The sequence below is a fragment of the Mauremys reevesii genome, linkage group 2 (assembly GCF_016161935.1).
Source record: "Mauremys reevesii isolate NIE-2019 linkage group 2, ASM1616193v1, whole genome shotgun sequence".
NCBI lineage: Eukaryota > Metazoa > Chordata > Testudines > Geoemydidae > Mauremys > Mauremys reevesii.
Window position 1 is genome coordinate 221,059,028 of NC_052624.1, and position 14,374 is coordinate 221,073,401.

A 14,374-nucleotide genomic window follows, 5' to 3' on the forward strand; every position below is an offset into this window, starting at 1 on the left:
TAATAAGAAAAGCCAAAGAGGAGTTTGAAGAACGGCTAGCCAAAAACTCCAAAGGTAATAACAAAATGTTTTTTAAGTACATCAGAAGCAGGAAGCCTGCTAAACAACCAGTGGGGCCCCTTGATGATCGAGATACAAAAAGAGCACTTAAAGACGATAAAGTCATTGCGGAGAAACTAAATGGATTCTTTGCTTCAGTCTTCACAGCTGAGGATGTTAGGGAGATTCCCAAACCTGAGCTGGCTTTTGTAGTGACAAATCTGAGGAACTGTCACATACTGAAGGGTCACTAGAGGAGGTTTTGGAATTAATTGATAAACTCAACATTAACAAGTCACCGGGACCAGATGGTATTATCCAAGAGATCTGAAAGAACTGAAATGTGAAGTTGCAGAACTATTAATTAAGGTTTGTAACCTGTCCTTTAAATCGGCTTCGGTACCCAATGACTGGAAGTTACCTAATGTAACACCAATATTTAAAAAGGGCTCTAGAGGTGATCCCGGCAATTACAGACCGGTAAGTCTAACGTCAGTACCGGGCAAATCAGTCGAAACAATAGTTAAGAATAAAATTGTCAGACACGTAGAAAAACAAACTGTTGAGCAATAGTCAACATGGTTTCTGTAAAGGGAAATCATGTCTTACTAATCTATTAGAGTTCTTTGAAGGTGTCAACAAACATGTACAAGGGGGATCCAGTGGACATAGTGTACTTAGATTTCCAGAAAGCCTTTGACAAGGTCCCTCACCAAAGGTTCTTACGTAAATTAAGCTGTCATGGGATAAAAGAGAAGGTCCTTTCATGGATTGAGAACTGGTTAAAAGACAGGGAACAAAGGGTAGGAATTAATGGTAAATTCTCAGAATGGAGAGGGGTAACTAGTGGTGTTCTCCAAGGGTCAGTCCTAGGACCAATCCTATTCAATGTACACATAAATGATCTGGAGAAAGGGGTAAACAGTGAGGTGGCAAAGTTTGCAGATGATACTAAACTGCTCAAGATAGTTAAGACTATAATGTAATATTCAAAATTAGAGCATGCCATCCAATCTGTGTACACTGCACAGATATTTCCATTGAGTTGTCCACAATGACACCTAACTCTTTTTCCTGAAGGACTTCTAAATTGGTTTTAACCATTCACATAGGTGCCGACTCCATGGGTGCACTGAGGTTGGAGCACCCATAGGGAAAAATTAGTCAAGCTCCCCTCACCCTCCGCCCCACATCCTCCTTCCACTCAGGCCGCCACCGATCAGCTGTTTGGCAGCATTAGCACACTCCAGGAGGGAGGGGGAGGAGTGGGAACGTGGCGGGCTATGGGGAGGAGGTGGGGCCGGTGCAGGGATTTGTGCAAGGAGTTGGAATAGGGGCAGGGAGGAGGCGGGGCAGGGACTTTGGGGAAGGGGCAAAGTGGGGAGAGAGCTGGGAGGCAGGGGGGTGTCGAGTACCCATACGAAAGAGGGGAAGTCAGTGCCTATGATCATTCGTATGCATGAGCAACATAGTTCAGACTGTCCCTTCATTCATTTCTTTATGTAGGATTACGTCAGATGTCTCAAACACTCAGCTCGCTTCCAGTCACCGCCCCCCCCAAGCTCCCATTGGCTGGGAACCGCAGCCTGGAAGTGCGGCAAGTAGCGTGCAGAGCCCTGCATCCCCCTCCCACAGGGGCCACAGGGTCATGGTTCCAGCTACTTGCAGGAGTAGGGGCAGGGGGCCGAAGCCCTCCTGCATCCCACCCCCCAACTCCCTGCCCTGAGCCCCCTGCCTGCACCTCAATCGCCTGCCATGAGTCCCCTGCTACACCCCAACCCCCTGCTGCACCCCAACTCCCTGCCCTGAGCCCCCTGCCTGAACCTCAACCCCCTGCTGCACCCTAATTCCCTGCCCTGAGCCCTCTGCCTGCACCCCAACCCCCTGCTGCACCTCAATTCCCTGCCCTGAGCCCCCACCACATCCTTCATGAACCCTCTGGGGGCAGAGAGGGGGCAGAGTTGGGGTGGGGACTTCAGGGAAGGGGTTGGAATGGGGGAAGGGAAAGGGTGGGGCCTCATGGAAGGGGTGCAGTAGGGGCAGGGCCGGGGCAGCGGGGGGTGGAGGGGAAGAGTGTCAGTGATGCAGCCCTCGGGCCAATGAACTAGCCCTCATATGACCCTCGTGGTCATTTGAGTTTGAGACCCCTGCTCTCTGCTGATCTGACATGAGTCAGTGCTTAAGTGACAGCAGTAATGGAGTGGGGAGCAGGGTAGGAAAGGTTGGAGGTGGGCTCAACATCCTATATAAATGGCATCAAGGAGCAGCAGGAAGGATTCAATCACACACGTATATTAAATAGAAATATATTCAAATCAGGGTGGATAAAAATCAGTTTTAATTAAGATGCATCATAGCTCAAAGATATCATGGAATAGGGATTATAAATTCTAATTCTATAGTAGGAGACAATATATTCATGTAATGTTTAAGAAAAGTTTTGTAAATGAGTTCCAATAGTTCATGGATTAGGGATCCAATCTTATGAGGTTACAGGGGCTTCGGTATAGATTAGTTAGGTTAATCTTTCTATCTACCCCCTGGGACTCAGTGCTAAGTCTAGAAGATACCATTAGAGATGCTTAGTTTTGCATTTCTCAAACTGTGGATTTGTGTCTCCAGAGATAACATGCTTGTTAACAGCAAAAAAGTTTTAAAATAAATAAATAAATAAATAGAGAGATGAGAAATAATAGACCTCAACCCTATTGTCCCTCTTCAAATTTGTGTACAGAGTCAATCCCTTACCTCTCTCTAAAAGTGCAAAGTTTCAAAAAGTTCAATAAATAGAAGATTGTTCGGGGCAGAATAGATCTGGACAAGGAGAAGAAGTCTGAAGATAATGTGAGAAGGGAGGGACAAGCAGTAGAAACAAAAGTGAAATTGTTTGAGCAGCATATTCCAGAAGTCTTGAGGTCTTTTTGAGTGTAGCCTTCATTGATTTGAGACCTGCCATACCATTCTCTCACTATAAGGGAAAACCCACAATGGCAGCATGGCATAAAAGAGACCCAGTTTGGGAATATTTTAATGAAGTTCCTCTACTTGTGGGTAAAACAGGCATGCGTGCAAAATGCAAACAATGCAACAAAGAAATGCAAGGCCTAGTTGCCCAAATGAAACAACATCATAAGAAGTGTTCCTTCTCAGGAGGAAGCTGCGTTGAAGATGATTTAAGGAACCTGTCTCATCACGCAGGATCTTCAGGGTGTTAAACTTTTTTATTTCATACTTCTTTAAGGACTGCCTGTCTTCCTTCTGTACTATTCTTGAATTCTCATGTTTGACCAAAAAATATAGTTGTTACTCTACAATACTATTATTTAGATGCAGTTTTAGATAAATAGCTGAAAGGCAGATCTTTAGATTTTATTTAGATAAAAATCTGAAAGGCAGATCTTCCTTTTACAATTTCACCTTTAAAGTAGTACTGAGTGTGAATGCAATTAGTAATACTAAGTGAGCAGTATTGTAATAATAATTAAATAACTGCATTGACTTATTTTGTTTAGAAGAATCCATTCTCAACGTATAGGATTCTGAAGACTATCCACCTTCAAGATCACCATCATTTTCTATAGTTTCAGAATTATCTGCTGATGATAGTGTTTCAGTCACATCATATATGGCACATAGCCACAGTACATCACCTGTAGCAAAATCTCCATCATCCAGAAACAACCATAGATAAGTTTGTGATAAGAACCAGCAGATTACAAAAAGAGGTAATTGATGAAAAAGTTGCCTGGTTTGTTTATGCAACAAACTCTCCTTTCCGTATGATTGAGAACCTCACTTCATTAACATGGTTCAGTCATTCAGACCAGGATAAAGCACACCCAACAGATGTTGCAGGCAAATTGCTGGATAAAGTGTATGAAAGAGAAACTGAGCAGTGTGCAAAAGGTCTAGAGGGTGAAATTGTTAACCTGAGTCTTGATGGGTGGAGCAATGTCCCACAATGATCCTGTTGTATGTGCTTGTGTGACAACAGAAGGGAATGTCTTCCTTACAGAAACAATTGATACATCAGGAAATGCAAACACAGCAGAATACTTACAAGAAGTAGCAGTAAAAGCTATAACAAACTGTGAAAAGAAATTCAAATGTAGTATACAGCTTGGTCACAGACAATGCTGCAAATGTATCTAAGATGAGAAGAAATTGTTTAGAAGAGAGTGTGGAGAGTCCCAAGCTAATAACATACGGTTGCAGTGCTCATTTGATGTACCTCCTAGCCCAAGACTTCAGTGTTCCAGAAATAAAGGCTAATGTTGTTGAAATTGCAAAATACTTCCGTAACAGCCACTTTGCAGCAGCTGCTCTGAAAGGAGGAACCAAGCTAATTCTCCCACAAGACATACGATGGAACTCAGTAGTGGACTGTTTTGAGCACTATATCAAGAACTGGCCTAATCTGATGACAGTTTGAGAACAAAATTGTGAAAAAATAGATGGCACTGTCACAGCCAAAGTTCTCAACATTGGGCTTAAGAGAAATGTTGAACACATGCTGAGTACCCTGAAGCCTATTTCTGTAGCCTTGAATAAAACGCAGGGAAATAGTTGTTTTATTGTTGACACTGTTGAAATTTGGAAAGAACTGAGTGAGGTCTTAAAAAGAGAAATATACAACAATTAAATTACAAGCATTAAAAAAACGAATGGGACAAGCACCATCTCCAGCTCATTTTCTTGCAAATATTCTCAATACTCAGTGCCAGCATCAAACCTCAACTGCTGAAGAAGAGGAGTTGGCTATGACATAGACATCCCAATGCCAACTATAATAAATTTCAGAGTTAAGGGTGAACCATTCAAGAAATATATGTTTGCTGATGATGTTTTAGAGAAAGTCACACCAGTGAACTGGTGGAAGTCACTTAAGCACTTGGATTCAGTGACTGTTGAAGTGATAATCTCACTTTTAACAGCAGTAGCTTCTTCTGCCAGTGTAGAAAGAATATTTTCTTCCTTTGGACTAATTCCTTCCAAATTGAGAAATCATTTGGGATCTGAAAAAGCAGAAAAGCTTGTTTTTCTTTTCCAGATTATGAACAAACAGGAAAATGAAGGTGAAGACGACTGAGTTAGCTGCAGAAGCCAATATTTTAAGTTTCTCATGTTGACCTGGCTGACGTAGTCAATTTAATTTGTGGGTTTTTTTTAAATATTTCATTTTACTATTTTAGTTAAACAATATTAACAAAGACAAACCTTACTGAATGTTTAACTAAATTCAAAAATTCATATGCTTGTTTTGTTAAAATATTATGTGTTTGCTGTTAAAGAAAAAAGTCCAGAATACATAACATTGTTGTTTTAGTTAAACAAAACAATTTAAATGTCTCTCTGGTGATGTTCTCCTCCTCTTACAGCATGGCAAGAAAATCTTCCAAATATTAATGATTAACCTGTTGAACTGGACAAAGTTCACCTCCCATTGACTTCATAAATATCTGCTTCAATTACCTTTGATAAATGAAATAAGCAAACAATCATTCATTTCCTGATATAGCTGCAAAAGTAATCTGAAAAGTTTTTAAAATAAGTCACTTTAAAAATGTATAGTGTGTACCTTCTAAAAACAAAACCCACATCTATCTAGCTCTGAATTTTGAAGAATATGAATTAAGCTTATAACAACCAACAAGAATGCATTTTTATGTAGAAATCCATGATTAAATGGAGTCTTCCTGACTAGTGATTTAAATCATAATTTAAATAAAATCCACCCTGATTCAAATTAAATATTTTGTTTGGCATATACAAGATCAGTAGCAAGAACTGCACAAATGTTCCCTCGGATTAAAGGAAGAAATCAAATAATAAATTCACTATAAATTCAGAAATGCAGAGCAAAGGGAGGGGGGGGAAGAGTCCAAAAATAAAAATAATCCTAAAATAAAAACTCACATGTCAAAATTAAAAATCAGCAAAGTATTTATGTACAGTAATTTTCTTTGTTTTGGTAAAGGTCTGAACTTCCCTCAACTCTCTGATGATGGAAATGGAGAGAATGTTTTGCTGAGATCCAAAGAAGTCATTAAAAGCTCTGTCCAAGTCATTTAAAGCTCTGCCTAAAGATGCTCCAAACAATAAAGTGTCATCAAAGGGTGCTTGAATGAGGTTGTTTCTGCTAGTAGGATCTTTATCTGGTTCTGCCTCCCCTGTGTTCTTGGATTCCAGAATTTTGCAAAGGAGTTAGCCAAGAATCTGGGTACAACACAGGCCAAGCTGTATAACAATGCTGGGAGTTGTCTTTGCTTGGCTTCTGATGTTTCTCTGCACTGGGGGTTCCTAGCTGATGACTTCTTCTGGGGCTGGGGCTGAGGAATGACACTGAGGGCAGTACAGACCATGGCTACGTGTGCAATGGTAGCTCTCAGATCAAGAGAGGAGGATCCAAACTCTCACTGATGAGCACACTTTCAAATTTTTCAGCCACGATTCAGAAACTCCAATAGACTTTCTACTGCATCAGCTGAGGTGTAGGAAGGAAAAGCTGGTCTTTGAAACTGCAGAAAATGTGTAAGCTTCAAGTCCTATTGGACTTGGTATCACTTTAGTAAAGTTCAGTTGATGGATCTTTGATTTAACACGTCTTATCTAATGATGCTGTAATAGGAGAAAATATTCTTAGACCCCCTTCAAAATGAAGCTATTTTGCAAGTAGGTGTGGAGAAGAGAGTTTTGACATGTTAAAGGTGAAGTGAATAGAACACACTCATTCAGCCAAATAAGACAATCTTCTTTAATGGCTAAATCATTGAACTTGCATGGGAGCAGGGGGATCTCTTTTCTTTTAGATGAAAGGAGGGAAAGGATGAAAAGAACGGGGTTGATGGAGGAGGAAAGGAACCAAAAGCCCGCAGCACTGCTGGAAAGGATCTGTTGCTGCTCCCATCAAAAAAGAAGTCCGGGTGGTCAAGTATATCAGTGGTTCTCAAACTAGGGCCGCCGCTTCTTCAGGGAAAGCCCCTGGTGGGCCGGGCCAGTTTGTTTACCTGCTGCGTTCACAGATTCGGCCAATCGCAGCTCCCACTGGCCATGGTTCGCCATTCTCGGTCAATGGGAGCTGCAGGAAGTAGCGGCCAGCATGTCCCTCGGCCCGTCGGGGGCTTTCCCTGAACAAGCGGCAGCCTTAGTTTGAGAACCACTGAAGTATAGCATTCAGTTATCACTCAATCCTTAAAGCATTTGAAGGACTGTACTACCCCTTTAAGGAACCAGCTGGAGCCTACAACCAAAATTCTCTAGGTGTAATCAAGGAAGTCCCGTGCCCTGGCCTGCTGGACTATTTAAATAGGTAAAAGACTGAGCAGGAGACCAGAAGCCATGCAGGTTTCTCAGGCACCAAGAAACTAACCTGACTGGGCACAAAGATTTTGTTTCTTGATGCTAATTTTAGGAGCTCAATTAGGGCCCTGAGGTAAGGGTCTTATGAACTTTGTTTAAAAGACGGCTTCTTCCCTGTGACCTTCTTGAAGAGGACATACCTGTTTTGTTAATTTGTTTTGGCTTCCCCTGGCTTGAATACTTTACATGGTCCTTATAAGAGATCTGGTCTGTTCTGTGTCCTGTTCCAATTGGCTGTGCTTAATAAATAATAATAGGTTCAGTGCCTTGCCCAGACTGCCTTGGACGCTCAGCCCATAAAGACCCAGTTCCAATACCACATCATGTAGGCAGTTCACCCCAACTGCCAGCAGAGGATGCAGTCACTTTATTAAAATAAATATTCTCAAGCAGCGCTTCTCAATCTTTTTGATAATGGGACTGGCTTCCTAACTGCCTTGCTAAACTGAGTCAGCGAGATCTCAGGGACCAGTCGTTGAGAAAAACATTGTTCTAGAGGATCAGTTAGTTGTCCTCCAGTAATAAGGAGCAGGCAGAATAACCCAACTAAAACAGCCAGATGAGAAATGCTGTTTGTCAAGGACCATCTCTTCAGATTTTATGTCTAATACACATCAGGGTTACCTGCTTTCAGAAGTGATATTTGCTTTTAAAAATATGAACCAAGGCTTTTAAAAAGAAAATTAAGAAAAAATATTAAGAACTTAAACTATTAGCAAAATATCCATACCACTTTAAATTTACAAAAAGTACATGTTTAAAGATATAGAGATCAGTCATGGACCTGTCAAAAGCTGGTTGGTTTAACAAAAGATGGTCAAGAAATATGCCAAGTGTGGGGATATTCTGGGGCAGTTTCTTGAGACGGGAGGTTGCCTAATAAAGGAATGCAATCCAAGCTGGAAGTTCTTGTTTTAACATGCCAAGGGAAGGTTCAGAGTCCTGCATTTCTCCTGCAAGAACTGACAGTGACACGAGAAGAGTCCTTTAAATTTTTCAGTTCCCTTTTCTGCTTTAGATGTTTGCAATGTTAGGAACTCAGACTGCCTTGCCAACATTGTAGGAGACAAAATCCTGGGAATCAAGCTGGGTCACTTGGAGAGCTCTATCAAAATCCCATCCTCAAATAATCACTATTCAATTCAAACAAGGAATATTTTCAGGGTCTGTTTGTGTGTATCGTGGCACAGGAAGACATGGAAAATGAAAGGTATTTTCTAGTAGTGAATAAGTTATTAATATTGGCACTGAATTTAAGGGTTGTTACTGCAGAATTTGGTTCCAGTGCAGCTGCTGCAGGCCTTGAAATTGTTTATTAGACTCCTGCTAGCCAGAGATAAATATAAACAACTAGCTAAATGCCTGCATGTGAGATGCAGAGATAAGGTGTTACTGAGAAGGCCAGGCCCCCTAGTCCCAATCTGTTGGGAAAGGGGAGGATGCAGAAGTTTCTGCTAGGATGCTGACCCCGGTCTCTGTATTAGGGGAATTTTTCAGGCTCTGTGTCTACTGCATTAACTTCATCCACTATGCCTATCATTTTAATTTAAACAAAAAACCCACAATCTATCATGTGTCTCACAGTTCTAATATTTATAAACCCACACCAGTACTTTCCTACAGTAGGCTTTTTCTTAACAATTTCCCACCGCTGCTACTGGGGGAGGAGTGGAGGGAAGAGGAGGGGGTGTCACATAAATTATAAGAACACTGATAAGAACATTTTTACACAGAAGTCAAACGTAGACTCAGCCAGAAAGAGTAACAAATAGCATCAGCTGATAAAAGCTTTTGTTACTACCACCCTGGGCTGGATAAGAACCAATGGCTCAAAATGCCCAGGAAATGTCAACAAATTCTCATATCAATCAGTGAACCCCATCTGAATGTAGCAATAGTTCAGCCACAAAAAGTTCAGGATACCACTTTTTAATAATCAAATGATAGCATCTCACAATACAATAGCGTTCAGAGAGAAAAATGTCTTACCGTGCCACTGTTTTCCATTCATATTAAGTATGGATGCCACCATGAACCTTCCGTTGTCCCATGACTTATTGGAGAAATCCTCATCTAGTCCATTCTTTCTCTTGTAAATGTGCAGGAGAAGATTTAAAAAACAACTACCGCTCATGAAAATTGAAAGAGGTGCAAAGATTATTATGTTTAACACCAACAAGATGAAGCTGATATAGTATAAACAGTGGTACTCCACACCAGTCCATTCTTCTAATATGCTAGTCAGCCAGGTCAAGCTAATCACTGATTCCTGCCATGGAGTATGGGATTCATTTTTACTTAACATCTTCTGTTGAAAGAATTAGGCAAACTGAGTCAAACTCTCTTCGTAATCAAATCTGCTTCTTAACCTGGCCCCTAGAAAGAGAGAACACGCTATTCATTTATTCCTACAACTACCAGAGAAGTTACAGACATCCTTTCGCTGTATTTAAATTATGTTCTTAATATCCTGTTTTTCTCAAGTGAAGTAGGACTTTGACATAACTATTTTTAAACACATTGCAGTAGTGACAGAGGAAAATCAGCAGAAGAGGGGACTGATCACAGTGATGGACCAAGTGTCATGGAAGGCCTGTGCAAGGGGGTAAGGAGCAGCACTGATGGGCATTAGGTGATGGTTAGAGAGAGGGAGCACTGAAAGAATAGCCTGAGATGCAAGAGTTTTCATTCAGAACAAGATTCAATGAGTCATCATCTTGGTGAGCAAACGAGCTGTTCCATGGCTGAAGATCAAATGAGGCGGGGAGGATGAGGAAATGAGGCTGATGAGGCAGCAACTAATGGGTCAGAGGAGACATGGACACAGAAGGTGTATTCAAAGAGTATGAAGGAGGACTGTATACAGGCAGAGGGAAAACTAGCAATCAGACAGGAAGGTGGTCAAGGTACCAAAATAAGGAACTTGCAGCTTGCTCCTTCCTAGATGGTCCTCTCTCCACTTCTTCTCTCCCTCTCAATGGAAGCCACTATGAAACCTTAATTATAGTGCTTGGTGTTTCTATAATGAAATGAAATTAAATAAATAATATATACGTGTCAATACAACTATCTTTGAGTCTTTGTTTAACACATCAACTTTCAGTGGTATCTGGTTGTTCTACAATTGGTTTAGGTACTCTGATTAGCAAATTTTTGCAATGGACTTTGATATGAAGTGGTACTAAAACAATCCAACAGCCTGGATTCAGAGCCATGACCTATATAGTAGTAATTATCACACCAAAAGGTATCTAATTTCCCAAATACTTTGCTCTCCTTCTCCTGTGTCAGCAGTGGTACTATCCAAAATTCAATACACTGGCAACAAACAAGAATAGGCTGAATAACAAGGTGGCTTGCAGCTGCATTTCAAGAATATATTTATGATTGTGGAGACAGATTAGACCACCAGGTGTTTATGGTTTAAAAAGGTGGGGCTGGTAGTATCATCTGTGAAGGTTGCCTGACACTTCCTATGATAAAACTGTGTTTTAGGTTGTTTAAATTTGCCAGACAAATATTTTGGTATGAAATTTTCCATTCATTTGCCTCAGGCTAAATTGTTGTGGGGAAATCTTGCCAACACAGTTTATCTGAGACTGAGATCAGGGGAAGATTTTTTCCCCATGTAAAAAATATTCTGGAGATCCAACCCTCTCCATGCTTTGGAGATAGGGATTACGATTAGGCAGGGTGTGGCCTTTGTGTCAGTAATGTGCCTTTTGCTATCCCCATGAAAATCCACTCAAATTTGGTGAAGTTATAAGCCTTTGAAAAATCCCAGTTCATCCTGCTCAGTAGAGACTTCAACTTCAGCAGCTAAATTCCTCTGATATAAACACCTGCGCTGAGCAGGACTGCCCCTGCAATTTTGGACTGGTAATCTTTAATGGTCTCATCATAGGAAATATTTCTAAAATTAAGACTACAGGAAAGCTTATACTCAACAGTCAGAAGCACCTAACAAATGCTGAAGCTAATGACAAAGATAAATAAGCTAAATAAACTGATATAAAAGTGCAACTCCCACAACTCTTACATTGGAAACCTGCCATCATATTTGGCAAATATCCTTATACAGACTGTCAACTTTAAATAAAATCAATTTTAAAAATAGTCAGTTAGAAATAGTTTCAGCTCCTAGAGGTGCCCCTGAACACATATGTCAGTGTTTGTGGGTTTTCAATCACATTTTATTCTTTAATTATATTTTCTTCCCTTCGCTCCATGAAAAAGCCAACTGAGAGAACTTGATTAGCTGCAAAAGGGAACTGGTGAAACTGTCTCTACACAGAATGCAATCATGTGAATGTAGGAATTGCCAGATGGGCCAGTGTTTCATCTGCGCCAGTGTTCTGTCTCTATCAGTGACCATTACAAGATGCAAGAAACACTGAAGTGGGCATTTATGGAATAACCTGCTCCTAGTCTGTCTTGTTCTTTATACTCTGCAGAACACTCATCTTTCTGCTAATCCAATGCCCATCAATTAGAAGTTAGTTAATCCCTGAAGAATAAGAGTTGATCACTTCCAGTTTTCTTAAATATTACCTAACCTTACTGCAGCTGTTCCCTGAATTCATATAAACGTCTAACTGCGTGTGCGCGTTCGTGCTGAGAGAAGTTTAGCAAACTATTATTTCTCTCCACCTCGAAACCGTCCCAACCTTTCCAACCTCTCTTCCAACACGAGCTTTCCCCTGTTTCTCGGCAGATTTTGGCCTCAGGCAGAGCCCCCTCCCTTCTGCCAAATGCACAAACCAAAGTAACTCCTGTATTCGCGTCTTTAATTGCTGTCACCCGCAGTAATCTGAACTCCACCAGTAAACATTTTTCAGACAAAATGCTACTAAAGCAGCTCAGCAAATTCAGTTGCCCGCTCGCTGGCCGTGGCTAGCCCTGCGCCAGGTGAAGACGGTACCTGAGACAGTGCGAGACACTCTGTCCGGAGCCCCCGAGACCTGAGCTGGGCTCTCAGGGCCCGGGGCGCCCCAGGCTGCGGAGGGGCTGCTCCGAGCCGCACCAAGGCAGAGGGAGGCGCCCGCGCAGGGCAGAGGCTGCGCTGCAGCCCGGGGAACCGGGACCCTGCGGCTGCTCCGCTGGCCGCGCTCGCTCCCCACCTTGTGCCCTGTCGCTCTCGCGTCAGCGGAGCAGCCGCCGCGTGGAGCCCGCGCCTGAGTCCCCAGCCGCCCCCCGGGACCGAGAGTCCCCCGCGCTCAAGGATTCCTGCAGCTCACCGGGCTCCGGCTCTGAGCTCCGCGCTCCGCTTTGTCTCCAGCGCCGCTGGGTCCCGGCCGGGGTAGCAGGGCGGGAGGGCGGCACCCGGCAGAAGGGCTGGTGCCAGTTTCGGGTGCTTGTGGAAATCGCCCAGAGGCACAAGCGGAGCCCGCCCCATCCTGGGCCCTGCCCTCCTGGCCTTGGGAGCTGAACAGATTTATTTGGACATAAGCTTTCCTGGGCCCTGCCCTCCTGGCCTTGGGAGCTGAACAGATTTATTTGGACATAAGCTTTCATGGGTAAAGTTAGTCTTTAAGGTGCCACCACGAAATACTGTGAGACCTTTATGACCAACCAAGTGGGCTGTTACACAGTACTATCAGTTTCCAAATAAGGAAGCCCTTACAACAAACTTCCTAAGCAGTAAGAATTTCACGCCTCACCTTATGAGCTAATTAAAACAACCTAGAGCAAAAAATACAGTAAGTGAAAAGGTCTGTTTTGTTAGAATGCTTATAAGGTAGGCTTCTAATTTAATTATTAGAAGTGTATTCTGAATTGTGTTTATGATGTTCTATTTTGCCTCAAGCACTTTTGCAGGAAAGTGTGGTGGTGAATTGTAAGTTCAATTTTTATTGCACTCAGAGATCATGGATAAAACATCATAAAATGCAAAAAGTGTTGGCTTGTTTTAAACAAATATCACATAAATAGCACTGTTCTGCCCTTCAGCATTTAGACACAGAATGAGTGTCAAAACTGAACAAATACGGGAACAGATTAAACTAAAGGAGTAGCAAGTAAAGTTTCCTATTTCTTCTGGGTCCTTCTGGACACTGGGAACTCCCCCAGAGCAGTACTCGCAGCAGGGCCACTAAAAGATTTCTGGTACAGGCTCATGATGAGCTACCTGCCAGAAGGACACAGAAGCCACCCTCCAAGTGAAAACTCCACAGATGCTTGTATATGTACCTATGATGTCGAGTGAAGGTTTGTTTAGATGAGTGTGCTCCCTGATATTGCAAATACTGGAGTAAAAACAAAAGTTCTGACTTTTTATGAGTTATAAAACCTAGCACTGGGGGCCATAAGTCTTTGCTAGTAGCACAAGGCAAATGAATGGGAAAGAGGCTTAAGCTTATACCTCCCTCCCCTTCTCTCCTCTCCATGAACTGGGAAAGGAGTTTCAGCCTCTGAAAGCCACAACACACACACCACCCTCTGCACCAGGAAAAGAGGATCAGCCTTGTTAGCACATAGGCTAGAGGTCCATAAATTGTTATGAAATTATTCTAAGGGACTATTGTCATGTAAGCCTACCCATCCCAGCATCCCACACAGTTATGGCAAGAGACTAAAAGCAAGCATGACTTTGGCTTTATTAAGCTTATACTGCTTATAGAATGAAAATGTAAGACCTATTTTTGTAACCTATTTTCATGATTGCAAAGGTATTTTTAAAGCGTAAGTGGTTGTTAGAATCTGATTGGTTCTATCTGAATATCAAATTATGAAGTGATAATGGAAGCCACAACAAAGAGAAATAATGGAACATTATCAACAGACGAACTTTGTATTACAGAATGAATGATGTATAGGATGTTTCAGCACAACATGAAATGATACAATAGAACCTCAAAGATACAAACACCAGAGCTATGAACTGACTGGTCAACCACACACCAGCGGAGACCAAAAGAAAAAAAAAAGCAAACACTGTACTGTGCCTGTATTGCATCTTAAAGGTAGTGTTGGAGAA

The 14,374-nt window shown here is 42.0% G+C and overlaps 1 protein-coding gene across 4 annotated transcripts in view; it reads right to left on the minus strand.

Annotated features, from left to right (window-relative positions):
• LOC120398263 (transmembrane protein 68-like) overlaps positions 1–12,766 on the minus strand; it is a 35,321-nt gene extending 22,555 nt beyond the window's left edge. Inside the window, exons 1-3 of one of the 4 annotated variants that reach the window (XM_039525517.1) lie at positions 12,636–12,766; positions 10,309–10,417; positions 9,388–9,774 (exon numbers count right to left, since the gene is read on the minus strand). In XM_039525517.1, coding sequence (XP_039381451.1) covers positions 9,388–9,703 — 316 coding nt within the window. In that variant the 5' untranslated portion in view covers positions 9,704–9,774; positions 10,309–10,417; positions 12,636–12,766. Of the gene's footprint in view, positions 1–9,387; positions 9,775–10,308; positions 10,418–10,665; positions 10,696–12,319; positions 12,456–12,518; positions 12,615–12,635 lie in introns of those variants that run through there. The other 3 variants (XM_039525520.1, XM_039525519.1, XM_039525518.1) reach the window with 3 other exon arrangements.
• Positions 12,767–14,374: the final 1,608 nt, after the last annotated feature.